Below are 13,422 nucleotides of genomic sequence, written 5' to 3' on the forward strand. Positions count from 1 at the left end.
AGAGGCAGACTCCAGAAAAGCTAGGGAGAATGTTAAGAGTTTGTGCTAGAATCTCCTGGGGTAGAAGAGATAAAGGAAAGAACAAAGGTGGATGGAGAGAGGGAGGGAGGGGAAGAGGAAGAAGGAAGGAAAGGAAAGGAGAAGAAAATAGAGAAGAGGAGAAGGGACGGGAGGAAAAGGAGGGAAAAGGCTATCCTGTGCTTTAACCATGATGGTGACAACCCCTGGAATTCCATGGAGTCACAACCAACTTCTGAGGGGACTACTATGTTGGAAAGTTTTCTTCTCAAATTCATGTCTCTCTGAAATCTACTATGATCTTACCTAGGCAGAGTCTTTACAGGTAAAGGTGCTGAACTAAGTCTCACTTGACCTATGTCCTTTGAAAATGATGTAGACATGGAAGGGGCACAGGGAACAGGCCCACATGAGATGGAAGCAAAGGTTGAAGTGACTTAGCTGCCACCAGCCACAGAGAATCACAAACTGTGTGGACCACCAGAAGCAAGAAAGAGGGCAGGAAGGGTTCTTTCCTAGGGCATCTGAGGGAGTTCCACCTTGCTGACACCTTGGTCTCAACCTACTGGTCCCCTGCACTGTCTCAGAATCCATTTTCACTGTTATAAGTAACTAAATGTACAGTAATTGGTGCTTGCAGCTGGAGGGACTGAACGGAGCTCTTAATGGTCTCTGCCTCCTCGAGTTCACTCCCTCTGATGCTCTACCAGATTTCCCTCTGGACTAGTGGAATGTGGCAGAGGTGACAGCAGGCTACTACAGAGAGTGGATTATAAAAGACACCTTAGTGGCTTGGGGTGGGGGCTGATCGTTCTCTTTATACTGGGACCAGTCGGTGTCTACGCTGTAAGCAGCCTCTTAGAGAGACCATATGATGGAAGCCAGTCTCCCATGACAATAGCTGAATGTGTGAGTTCAGGAGAATGGCCTGCTAGATGCTGTCTTGAGTGCAGCCTCATAAGAAACTGAAGCAGAACTATCCCACTAAGCTGCTCTGAGGCAAAGGTTGCCCCACAGAAACCCTGTGAACTACCCAAGTTGCTTTTAGATTTTGCAGTAATTTGATAGGCTGCAGTAAATAATATTCAACAGAAGAGAAGCAAGTGCAGCTTCTTTATTATGATCAAAGCTTTATTTCTCCACTCTTTCCATTTTCCTTCTCAGAATCATCAGCAGCCTTTCACTAACCCAAACAGCCTATTTAAATGCTGATCATTCTTCCCTTGTTAAGTGTTACCTGTTCCCACAAGCTCCAACTCCTTTTCCCATCACTGCATCTCCCACCTGCATACCAAGATGTCTCTCATATTCCTACCTAAAATACTGGGGACTAAGAGTGAAAGCAAAAGAAGGGTCCACATCAGAACCCTGGGTATTTAGCTGCAAAGCTCACTTGTCAGGCCAGCTTGACAGGTTTTCAGTTTGTACAAGGACCAGCAAGGAGTGGCCAGGACAGAAGAGGCAACCTCCACTTCTCCTAGAACCTTCAGTCCAGATGCAGATAAGCTCCCTGAGCAGCAGGCAGCACCGTTTCTTCAGGGATACTGAGGATGCAGGACCCAGGACACAGACCTCTCTCGGTGCATTCCTATTTGAGGACACTGTACCCATCCCCTCCGCCTACAGAAATCATTCCTGCAGGAATGTATTTGAAAAGATGAGAGCCATGGTCATTTGCTGTGATAGTTCTCTGTGCTTATCTCCCTGTAAAAAGCTGGCTTAGGGTCTCTGGTAGGCACCTGACCACAAGGTTGGATCTGCACCAATATGTTTCTAAGCCCCTAGCATAGTGCTCCACAAATTTTTGAAACATGATTTGTCCAGAATATGGAAACTTACAATTCTAGGGCATCCTTTTTCTTTCCTCTACCCATTTAAACCCTGAGAAAGAGTAATTCAAATCTCACCCCATTCTTGAAAGTCATCCTTTGTAGGGTGACAGATTTTAAAAGTACTTTAGCCTAGGTAAGCTCATACTTCCAAATTCAGGGTGGAAAAAAATAGAAGCACATTTGTTTTGTTTCTGCTGTTGTAATGGTCACAGTGAAGGGAAGCTTTATGACTGAGAGAGTCTGGCATTATGGCTGTTCAAATAAAAACTACCTACTACTGAGTTTAGATTTCTGTGATTTTGGTAGCAGTCACAAACCTGGGCCTATATTTTCAGAGAGGATATCCCCCCATCCTGACACATTGAGTCTTTGCAGGGATAGACATTTCTCCTACTGAGGCCAGACAAGACAGCCAAGTTAAAGGAACAGACAACAGCTTTAGGTATAGCCCAAGCTCCAGTTGTTCCTGACCCACATGAACTCCAAGCTGCACGTCTGCTGCATATGTGCAGAAAGCCTAGGTCCAGCCTGTGTGTGCTCTTTGTGGGTGGTTCAGACTCTGGGAGCCCCAAGGGTCCATGTTACTTGACTCTGTTGGTCTCCTGTGGAGTCCCTGTCTCCTTCCAGCCTGCAATTCTTCCCCTAACTCTTCCATAAGAGTGTGAGAATTTTTAAGAACATGAAGCATTTTATCTCCCCAGGACAGCACATGGAAATGAAAGACTATGATATGCAATTTAAGGAAAAAGAAGAAATTTAACAAGCAATAAGGATTTTGTTTCTCTGAAAAAGCTTAAAAGTGTGGAAAACATAAACTGGATTTTAATAGAATATAATTGGATTGTAATGAGAACCTATCAAAGTTCTGAAATAACTTCCATTACCTTGTACAAAACAAATATCTCTTCTCAAATGTGTTGCTGGCACATTTTGTTGTTAGTTTAAAAGCAAAACAATAACAACAAAATAGCAAAGTTTATCCTTTCTTATTCTGTGGTCGTCTGGGTCTTGAACTGAAACCCCAACCCATTCCTCATCAAGTCCTTTGTTGAAATTTGCAAATATCCCAGAAAGGAGAATTGCAATAAGACAGTTACCCTCCAGAGAACATTCTGTCCAATTCTTTATCCCTAGTGACAGACGAGTAAAGGATGGACGGACGGATAAACAGACTGAAGTACAGATAAGTGAAGGAATATGTTGATGGCTAGTGGAAGGGTGAGGAATGGATGGACAGATGGACAGAAGCATGTAATATCAACTGAGAACATAGTCTCTTGACCCTGCACTGTCAACTGTCTCATATTACCCAGTAGTCCAGGGCCCATGGCTCCTGTGCTATCCCTATTCCAACCTAAGGCTGATACATCCTACAGCTGAGTTTCCTTAGGTACTCAGTAAGCTTGTATCAACTCATTAAATCTGAAAACCAAAGAGTTCCTCCTGATCTTCCCAAACAGAGACACACTCACGATGAAGTCAGCCCCTGCTTCATTGTGGTTCTCCGGATGTATCCGGCTTCCATCAGTAATAATCTTACTAATCTTGGTCCTTCCGACCTCTCCAGGTCTCAGACAGAACCTCATGGAGCATCAAAGATGTCTGACCCCAGCGTTGTTTATCTAGCTGCAAAACCACTAATAACACAGTCAATGACAGTAGCTACAGAGACAGGAGGTCATTGTCTGGCCTCTGCCAAGGCTTTATGGGTGACTCTCTCCCCTTCCCACAAATACTCATTAATCTTCCCACCTCCTTATTATTTCTACTGTGTTAAACATATTATGAAATTTCTGGGCTCTTCTTCCCTGATCTAGAGCCAATTACATATTGCTGTAGACTTGACCCACCCTGACCAGACATTATAAACACAGAGCTGATGCCGTGAAGAAAGCAGTTGGAGACTCCAGGAATCAGAATCCAGGCACTAGGATCTACAGGTTAGTGGTGACAGTTGATATCTCTGTGTGTCTCTTACACACACACACACACACACACACACACACACACACATACCACACAACACACATACATACAACACACACATACACACTGCATACCGCACACCACACACACATACACCACATATATATATACACACACACCACACACACACCGCTCACACACACCACATACCCCAAACAAAGACCACATACCACACACACACACACACACACACACACATACACACACCACTTTTCTGTCAATGTCTTCAAAATGCTCAGGCTCTTAGGAACAAGAAATGCCTTGTAGATAATGTGGGTGTTGTGATGTTCTATAAGTCTAGGAACACTTGGTAGAATTTAATGAGAAGTATAAATTAGGTCAAAGCAAGGATATTACATGTTTGGAACCACAGATTTTTGAACATTGCCTTGGAAGAAATCATCTAGGCCAGTGATATTCAAGCAATGCTTTGTTTGTGACAGATGGAAACATTCTGTGACTCACGTCGATAAACAGGAGAAATGCCACCAGGTGCTCAGGTCTCCGTCACCATGTCATTTTATACACCACATGGTTTCTTTGAAGAAAAATCTCCTTGTGAAACTTAAAATATCCCTGAAAAAATACTAATCTTGTCCAACCTCTCATTTCAAAGGGAATAGATTGGAGACCCAGGGAAGAAAAAATGTCACCAAGGTACTTCTAGAATCCAGCCTTGCAATCAAAGCCTGATCCATGCACATCTGTGTTTGGATCTTAAGGTGCTGTGTCTGTCAGTCGTGTAGTTGGATAGGGGTTCAGATGAGCTATACACATCATGCTTCAAGATTTCAAGACCCTCACATTTACAAGGCAAACCATTTGTCTTAATACATACTAATAAACAATATAGCAAAGTTTAGCCTGAGCTCAGTGTTACAAAACTGAAGGAGAGAATTTTGTTACGAGAGTAAAGGAGAGACTCAAATTTGAGTTGTGGAATCATACATAGTTTGACCTAGGAAGAACCTTGGCAATCACTAGTCTAATGCATGAACCCAAGGACTGGCCATGAAAGAACTTTAGCCTGTGTTTAAGCCTCCATTCTCAGCTGCTCTGTAATTGAACAAACAAGATACTGAGTCTGAGTATAGTGAAGCCTGGTCCAGTGATCCTAATAAGAGTGACACGGATGGTTGGTGATGAAGAGGGGTGGCTTGAGCAGGAATAGCAAAAGCAATGCTGACTGCCCTTGGAGAGGATTATAAGAGTCCTTGAGAGAGAAATGAGATGCTATTGCACAAGCAAACTTGGGCCAGATGATGTCAAAATAGATGGTCATTGTGGATTTTAGAATCATGCAAGAATGTGGTCAAAGATGTACTTAAAAATTGAATTCCATATGCTTTACATAGGTTGGGTTGGATTGAAAGTACAGCAACCAGGAGAGCTAGAATGTTCATAGTGGTGATGAAAAACAAACACAAGGTTGTACTTTAAAGGAATAATGTCTGGGGGAGGAGGTATATTTTCAGTGATGGTAAGAGGAATATTATGAAAGGTAAGGGAGTAGACTTGGGAAAAAGAAGTGGATTGGGGAGGAACAGATACTTAACTCGCCTTTACACACACTTGATGTGTGCGAGGACATGACACCCAAAGCAGAGGTGTGCTATAGAATGCTCAGGGTCAGCCTATGGCTGGGAGGCTTTATGCCAGATTGCTCATAACAGCGGTAGAAGATATTCCATAGCTTATAAAAAGGAAAGTGCTTAGGATGTTCCCTTGTGACTCTCCGCCTATGGATGGGCGTAAAAGAAAGAACTCTACAACGCGCCTGTGACATATAGATGGGGAAATGTGAAAATAATCAAGCAGTATGAAAGATTTCAAGAAGTCAGTGAGAAATCAAAGAATCATTATTTAAATGCCTTTGGGTTTTGGCTCTGTGAAAGTTGATGTTGTTCTTGGAGATAGCAAGCAAGAGAATAAAGAGACTGTTGAAGAATCACAGCATTATCTGTCTGTGACACTTGACCCAGGATGAAAGAGTTAGAGAAGTCTGAGTCAGCCAGAGTCCATGACCATGGCTAAACTAGAGAAAGAAAAGAGGCACATAGGCCCAAACTGAGCAAATGCTTATTTTGGGAGTTAACAATGAAGGGGAAACTTCTAGAATCAAGTGTGTGAACCACAAAAGAACATCAGGACCCCAGGCTTTCTACATAACCACAAACTAACACAAGCTCAAGAGCTTCTTTGTCTTCCTCATAATCTAGCTGGAACCTATACAGAGACCCTATATGGGAATCCATAGGAAACTGGAAGTTTGGGCTGCAACAAGATGAGGGAGTTTTAGAAGTCCCAGGATCCAACTTGACTAGATGAACACTGAGTTGCTGTTGCCTGTTTGACCTGACATTGACCAGAGTTGAAGTCATCAGCCTGGATATGCAGCTTCACACACATCTGTCTTCTTTCCTGGCCTTTCTTGTACCCATTCCAGCTTCCTGGCTGCTCATACTTCCTCTGCCACAACCAAAAGAGCCTCAGAGATTTGGCTCAGAGGGAACATCATCAAACAGGCTTGTCTTGAGGCTGTGCTGTTATCAGTCTACCTGGAATAAAGGAATTGACTATTCTTTTACACTCCAAGTGTGGTCTGGGGACCAGCAGCATTATTAAGACCTGGTTATGTATTTGAATGCAGTCTCAGGCTTCATTCCAGACCTAGAGAACAACACTCACTATTTTTTATAAGGATACAAGATCAAGAACTATGCATTAGCAAGTAAAAACTGGGAAATGGCTAAATGGGTAAAGGCCATGCAAGCATAAGGATCAGAGTTTGAATCCCCAGGACCCACACAGCACCTGCACAGCAGAGCACAGTGATAATCACAGTAGTCATGATGAAGTGGGAGGCGAGTCAGGAGCAGCTCTGGGCTGGCCAGCTTGGCATGCAGTAAATAAGGCGGGGCCCAATACCTAAGCTGCCCCATGACCTTCACATGTACACCACTGAATTGTACGCTTGTACTAACATGTACAAACATATACACACATGCACACATTCAAAGCCCAGAGATTAAGAAATATTGACCTGACATGGTTCATTGCTGTGTCATTTTTCACAGTATTGAATAAGGACAGGGGAGAAAACGCAGTGATTCAGTGGTGGGGGCATGCTTTGGAGCCCATGACTTTAACCAAATAACACTTACATTACAAAATAGATTTATTACAGGAAAATGTTAAGAACTATCAACAACCATCAATGATCCTGTCGGCCACAAATGAGCTTTGTAACACGCACCAGCATTCTTTGGCCCTCGTGTGTGTGTGTGTGTGTGTGTGTGTGTGTGTGTGTGTGTGTGCAGCTAGAAATTTAATTAGGATTATAATGTGCATGTTATTTATAGCCTGCAGTTTTTCCTTCATGTATTTGAAATGTTTGTACCACATTTGTCATCTTTAAGGAGCAGATGCTTATTTCCTGGCTTTCTTACTCCCTTTCAGGCAATTGCCTATTATTGGACATTGAGAGCATTTGCAACTTTTCATCCTCGTAAAAAATAACTAATTGAACTATTTTATAACTAAGCATTTGGGCATTCTATTACCTCTCCCTGAAACATGGGGAAGCAAGGAAGCTGCTGTCTGATCCCTAGCCCTGGCATTTGGGCAGAACCTCACTCTCATCCCTGCCCTGTTATCCTTCTCTCTCATGTCTTTTGCCCAGTGGCTTTCCAAGGCAACCGATTCATAAAAGCCATTTGGTATACTTCTAACACCAGTCCTTGGAGCTCAGTGACACTGAGGTGGTCTGAGTTCCAGCCATCGGTGTTACTCCCGTCTTCGTTATGAGCCTCCCTCAGTAGCACTTCATCTCTCAGTCACTTGTCTCCCTATAGTCGTCTCTATCTCACTTTCTGCTCTGTTGCACAATCGCACACACACCCCTTCTTGCCTGGAAAAAATCAGATCTACTCCAGAAGCCTCAGCCCCAATCATTCCAGCATTTACTTTACTGTTTGGACTTTCTTGAGTGCTGTTCTGGGTTAGACATTCAGGGTGACCATTTCAGGGATGAGCTCTGGGATAGGACAGTCTTCCAGGAAGGAACACAGTCCTGGGAGGGGAGCTTTGTGGCTTGGGGTTATCTGGGTCAGTCTCTTCACTTCCGAGTGATCGTCTTCTAAAGCCCAAGTCTCTGTATCTCAATCCTGTTTTGATTTTCACCTTATAAAAAGAGGAAGGGGGTGGACTCATCACGGGTCTCAGTTTGCCCAGTTTCCATACTTTCTAACCTTCAAACCCTGCCCAATCTCCCAAGCTAATGTGTTCTTCCCTATGTGCTGAGTGCTAAGTATCTTGCTCCCTGCTAGGTAAGAAGGGCAGACCACAGTGACCATGGCCTTCTTGCAGACCAGGTTGGAAAATGGGACTGGATGTGTCTTGAGGTTATCCAGGGCACCCACCCCCAAGCCTGGGAAGTGAGCTGGTAGGCTATTTTAGTGAGCCTGTTTTCTAGATTCTAGTAACCAGCTTCAGCACACAACGTTAAAACCCTATCTAAAGGCCAGGAGTAAAGAAAAGATGGGCCACGTGCAGCTGTGGTGGGCTGGGCTGGGGAGACCTTTGTGGACTCTGTAACACCTAGTGTTAGCATTTTGTCTAAAACACAACATTTGGTGTCATGACTTGGATGTTGTATTTTATAAAAAGATAAGAAAGAGAAGAAATATATTTTGTGGATATGTGCTGAGGTGTGGGAAAAGGGGGTGCCTTCGATGGCTCATGCTGAGGCTTCCCTTTCTCCTGAGGGACCAGCCACCTGAAGGTATGGTATAGAATAGAGTTTATTCATGGCATGGGGAGGGGAGTTAAGAGGGTAGTAGAGGCAGAGAAAGGCAGAGAGAAAAAAAGAGCAGAGAAGAGAAGTAGAGAAGTAGAGGCTAGCCATGAGCATGTGGAGGGGGGGAAGAGAAGGGGAGGGGGGGAAGGGTGAGAGAACAGAGTGGGAACAGGAAAGCAAGAGCAAGAGAGAGAGGAGGGGGCAAGCAGTCCCTTTATAGTGAGTCAGGCATACCGAGCCTTTGCCAGGTAACTGTGGATTGGAGCTTGGACAAAATGCTAACACCTCAGGATGGGGAATAGCTTGTGGCTGGGTAATTCCGAGCCCCAGCATGTCTCCTTCTGAAAGCCTTTTTCTGTTTTTGCCTCAGTGAAGACCAGACACTCCCAACTGCAGGAATGTGCTCTCTTCCTATGGCGAGATACTACATGTAAGTAATCTTGGCAATCTCTCAGTCAAGGGACCTGGAGATCACATGAGAAGGCAAAAGGCTAAATCAAAGGAACAAAGATCCCTCTAGTCACAGAAAGCTTAAGCACTGAATTGTCAATCACAGCAGATCTCTTTCCTGGTGGGACATTGAAACAGTTGTAAGAATTATTGCTTAGTCCACTTTGCATACCTGGAAATTGAAGCTTCAAGTGGTTATGCAATTTTCCTCATGCCATGCAACTACCCAAAAGCAGAAAGTGGGTCAGATTCCCTGTTCCCTGAATTAGCATAGCTAGTTCCTAGGAAGCTCAAACAATCTCAAGGTGAGTCTCAAGGATAGCACCTTTATGGTGACCTTGAATGATAACTGTATCAAGAAGGAGGAGAAGAAGGAGGAGGAAGAGGAGGAGGAGGAGGTGGAGGAGGGGAGAGAGAGAGAAAGAGGGAGAGAGAAGAAGAAGAAGAAGAAGAAGAAGAAGAAGAAGAAGAAGGAGGAGGAGGAGGAGGAGGAGGAGGAGGAGGAGGAGGGGGGGGGAGAAGGAGAAGGAGGAGGAAAAGAAGAAGGAGGAGGGGGAAGAGAGGGAGAGAGAAGAAGAAGAAGAAGAAGAAGAAGAAGAAGAAGAAGAAGAAGAAGAAGAAGAAGAAGAAGAAGAAGAAGAAGAAGAAGAAGAAGAAGAAGAAGAAGAAGAAGAAGAAGTCTCTCTAAATAGCCTGGCTACCCTGGAACTCTCACTGTGTACTCACAGAGATCTGCCTCCCAAGTGCTGGGCTGAAGTATGTACCACCACACCTGCATCTTTGACAATAAATAAGTGGTGTCTAAATGCTTCCAGTGGGTGAAGTGTTAAGTCCCAGTTCCCAAAGTCTAAGATGATTTGTACCGACCTTTGTTCTTAACGTACAAGTGAGCCTGCTTTAAAAACAATGCACAAGCTGGTTTTACTCTTGCTGGCTGCTGCAGAGACAGAAAAGTCCCCTGGAGGTGGTGGCCTTGGTCCAGACGTTCTGCTCCCAAGGCTCTGAGAGAAACCAATGGGCATCTCTGAAACCAGCTGGACAGCTAGGCTAATACCAGGCACGATTTTAATGTTTCCCAAGCGTGACAGTTTCCTCTCAGCCTCCCTGGGCCATACTTACCAGAGACTATTCAGGCCCTGATCTAGTTCTGGGTTGGTAGCCTGTAGGTGTTCCACGCAGAGTGAACCTCACCATGGCCAGAGTGGGCCCAGAGTCTCGGGACATAGACTTTTATATTCTCTGATTTCTGATTTGTAAATTTTCTTCTACAATTTTTTTTTAAATTTTACAAAGCAAATAACAGTTACTACATCCTCTGTACCTTCATTAATTAGTGTTACTATTCATTTAAAAACTTAAATCAAGCCAAGAAACATTGTGGATAGGGTTCATTGTATCTCCAGGATACCTGAGCCTCAAAGCAACTCCTCACACAACCATGAAAACACCCTCACTTCCCTCATGAGAAGGCACAACCTACTGTCACTTCCAGAGTCTCTGACTATCCTGAGACTAAAAAGCTCACTCTTGCTTGTTCCTACCCTTACTGGAGCAGTGTTCCTCTCCTCTCTGACAACAAAATTCCCCAAAGGCTCCATGTGGAGGACCAGTGAAGACTGAAGGGGACTGAAGGGGACAACGATCCGTGAAGGCAGCAGGCCATTAACCTTGCCCTCCTATTTCAGAATCAAAGATGCATATCAAAAGGCTTTGTACACCCGGAATGGCCAGCTCCTGGTGGGAGACCCTGATTCAGACAACTGTAGTCCAGGTGAGCTTCCTGGAGGGGGAAGCTTTCTTTGAAGAGTTGCCCAGTGCCCATCTGCCACAGGCCCTTGATTCTTTTCTTCTATTATGTCTCTAGAGACACGAGGATATTGTCCCAGGTAAGGGCAGTTTCTGCCTGTCCAAGTAAATTCCACTTACCCTGCAGTCCCCATACAGAAACAGACCAGATGGGGCCAAACCTAGCAGCTTCTAACTGAGATTTACCTTGCTAAAAGCCTGCCATCTGCAATCCCCTCAGTTCCTGAATTGCTTTCTGTCTCACCTCCCAGAGAAGGTCTGTATCCTTCCTAACCGAAGCCTGGACCACTCCAAAGTCCCCATCTTCCTGGGGGTCCAGGGAGGAAGTTGCTGCCTGGCATGTGTGAAGACAAGAGAGGGGCCTCTCCTGCAGCTGGAGGTGAGACACTCCTCATTCTGAGGGACACTGCAGAGTCAGTCCTGCCACTGGGATGTAGTGACATCTTTGTACCCACATCTCTTGTCCCCCATATATCTCTCTTTGCCTCCAGCTGAAAGACTCTTGCCTTCAGGGATCTACAGAAAGAACATCCCTGCAGGAAACCTCTTCCCTATTGAGTTGGTCTTTGGCCAAGCCCCTGAGGCACTGAGGGCTGACATCCCAACCAGAACATTCTTCTCATCTCACAGCTGCTCCCTTTTTCCACAGGATGTGAACATCGAGGACCTATACAAGGGAGGTGAACAAACCACCCGTTTCACCTTTTTCCAGAGAAGCTTGGGCTCTGCCTTCAGACTTGAGGCCGCCGCCTGCCCTGGCTGGTTTCTCTGCGGCCCGGCTGAGCCCCAGCAGCCAGTGCAGCTTACCAAAGAGAGTGAACCTTCTACCCGTACTGAATTCTACTTTGAGCAGAGTCGATAAGGAGGCATGAGGCTGGGGTCCAGCCGAGCACCCCCCAAACTGAGCCCTTCTTGCTCAGTGTCTCTGGAAAGCAGAATAAGGATCCACCAAAGATGTTATGTCTTAATCCTCAGAATCTGTGACTGTGTTACGTTAAATGGCAGAGGGACTTTTTCTTTTTGGTCCATTTATGAGGCCTCATGAAAAGAAGGGAGGCATCAGAGGGAGACTAAGGCAAACTTTGCTACTAAATATAAGGATGGGGACAAGGACCATAGCTGATGGGTAACCATAGAAACTAGAAATGGTGAGCATTCTCCTGACACTGAATCTAGATTTTTCTGCACTAGAGAATTGTAAAATAATACAATTCCATTGTTTAAAGTCACTGAGTTTGAGTTCATTCATTGAAGCTGCCATAGCAAAACCTGTACTCCACATGCAAATCAAGATTGGTTGGTACCTTAGTGATTTCTTGAAAAGACACCACAGATTCTCCTGGACGCTGAGTCCAGGGTCCAGTGGAGTCTCTGAGTTGAAGACACCACACATCCCAGAACATCAGGCTGGACTCCTCTGAAAGTTTGTAGTTGCATCCTTTGCATGTGAACATCAGCCATTTTTATCTCATAGGAAATCTATATCCCTGCCCCTGCTAAAGGAGGGAGCCTAGACTGTCCTGATTTAGTGAGGGGTGGGCTGCTGGTGGTTTTTTGTGTTGCTAGCATCTAAAGCACTGATGGAGCACAGAGATCCTGACTGAAAAGATGACCATGAATATGATATAAGCCAAGAGAAGCCATCAAGGAGAGCTGTCCGGCAGGGCTAAGCTGGGCTTCACAGAGGGACTGCTAACCCTCGACTCAAGGAAAACGAGTTTACCTGGCAGAGAACATGGGTCAAGCATTTTAGGTAGAATCAACAATTCAGCAAGATGTGAGGGAGGCTTGGAGAGCTCCGGGCATGTCTGGGCTATGGTGTGTCATCCTTGTGGCAGGAACCCAAGGTTTGTGGTTAAGGAGTTGCTGAAAACTAAAACAGGAAAATGGGTGGAGTCCACTTGTGAATGACTTGCAAAGGAGTTTAGGCCATAAGTGGGAGGCCCGGAGGAGTCATCTGAGTATTGCAAGCAGGGGCCCTGTGATCATTGCTGGACCAACCTAGGTACCACAGAGCCTACGTTCAGACCTGCGTCCTCACCCACAGCTGGGTACCTTCAGAGGTCAACCTCTGTCCTCTGTGCTCTGGTTCCATGGGAAGCCTGACCCTGCTTCATCTTCTCGTATATACTTAGGCACATAAGCTTAGGCATTGGCAGAGTCGACGAGTGAAACTGACAGCACCAAACTACAAGCTGTTCAGGGCTTTACTAAGGGGGCTGATTGGATAATCGGAATGAAGGCGGTTAGAATGCGTTCAGGAAACAAGGGGAAGAAAAATTTGATTGCTTAAAGTGGAAAGTCCCAACTTAAATGTTAGTCAGTAGCTTCTAATTATTTGAGTCTCTAATTAGAGGTTAGTTGGCAGTTTCTGGTTAGTTAATCTAAGTTTCATTTTCTTAGACTATGACCGTTCTCTGAGTCTCATGTTAGCTATGCAGTAGGAACTCAAGACCCGGAATAGCCTCTGTTAATTATTTTAACAGTGATCACTCATTGCTGTTGCTTCCTATTGAGATCTGTTCCCATGCG

The 13,422-nt window shown here is 44.9% G+C and overlaps 1 protein-coding gene across 1 annotated transcript; it reads left to right on the top strand.

The window, feature by feature from the left end:
* Positions 1 to 9,032: 9,032 nt before the first annotated feature.
* Positions 9,033 to 11,752, top strand: IL1F10 (interleukin 1 family member 10; the record flags this gene model as incomplete). The annotated part of the gene is made up of 4 exons (XM_080928196.1): positions 9,033 to 9,064; positions 10,770 to 10,855; positions 11,142 to 11,269; positions 11,540 to 11,752. 4 exons carry the CDS (start codon positions 9,033 to 9,035, stop codon positions 11,750 to 11,752), a joined length of 459 nt encoding a protein of 152 aa, XP_080784322.1.
* Between the last annotated feature and the right edge of the window lie 1,670 nt (positions 11,753 to 13,422).

Source organism: Micromys minutus, assembly GCF_963924665.1.
Source record: "Micromys minutus genome assembly, chromosome: 13".
Classification (NCBI taxonomy): domain Eukaryota; kingdom Metazoa; phylum Chordata; class Mammalia; order Rodentia; family Muridae; genus Micromys; species Micromys minutus.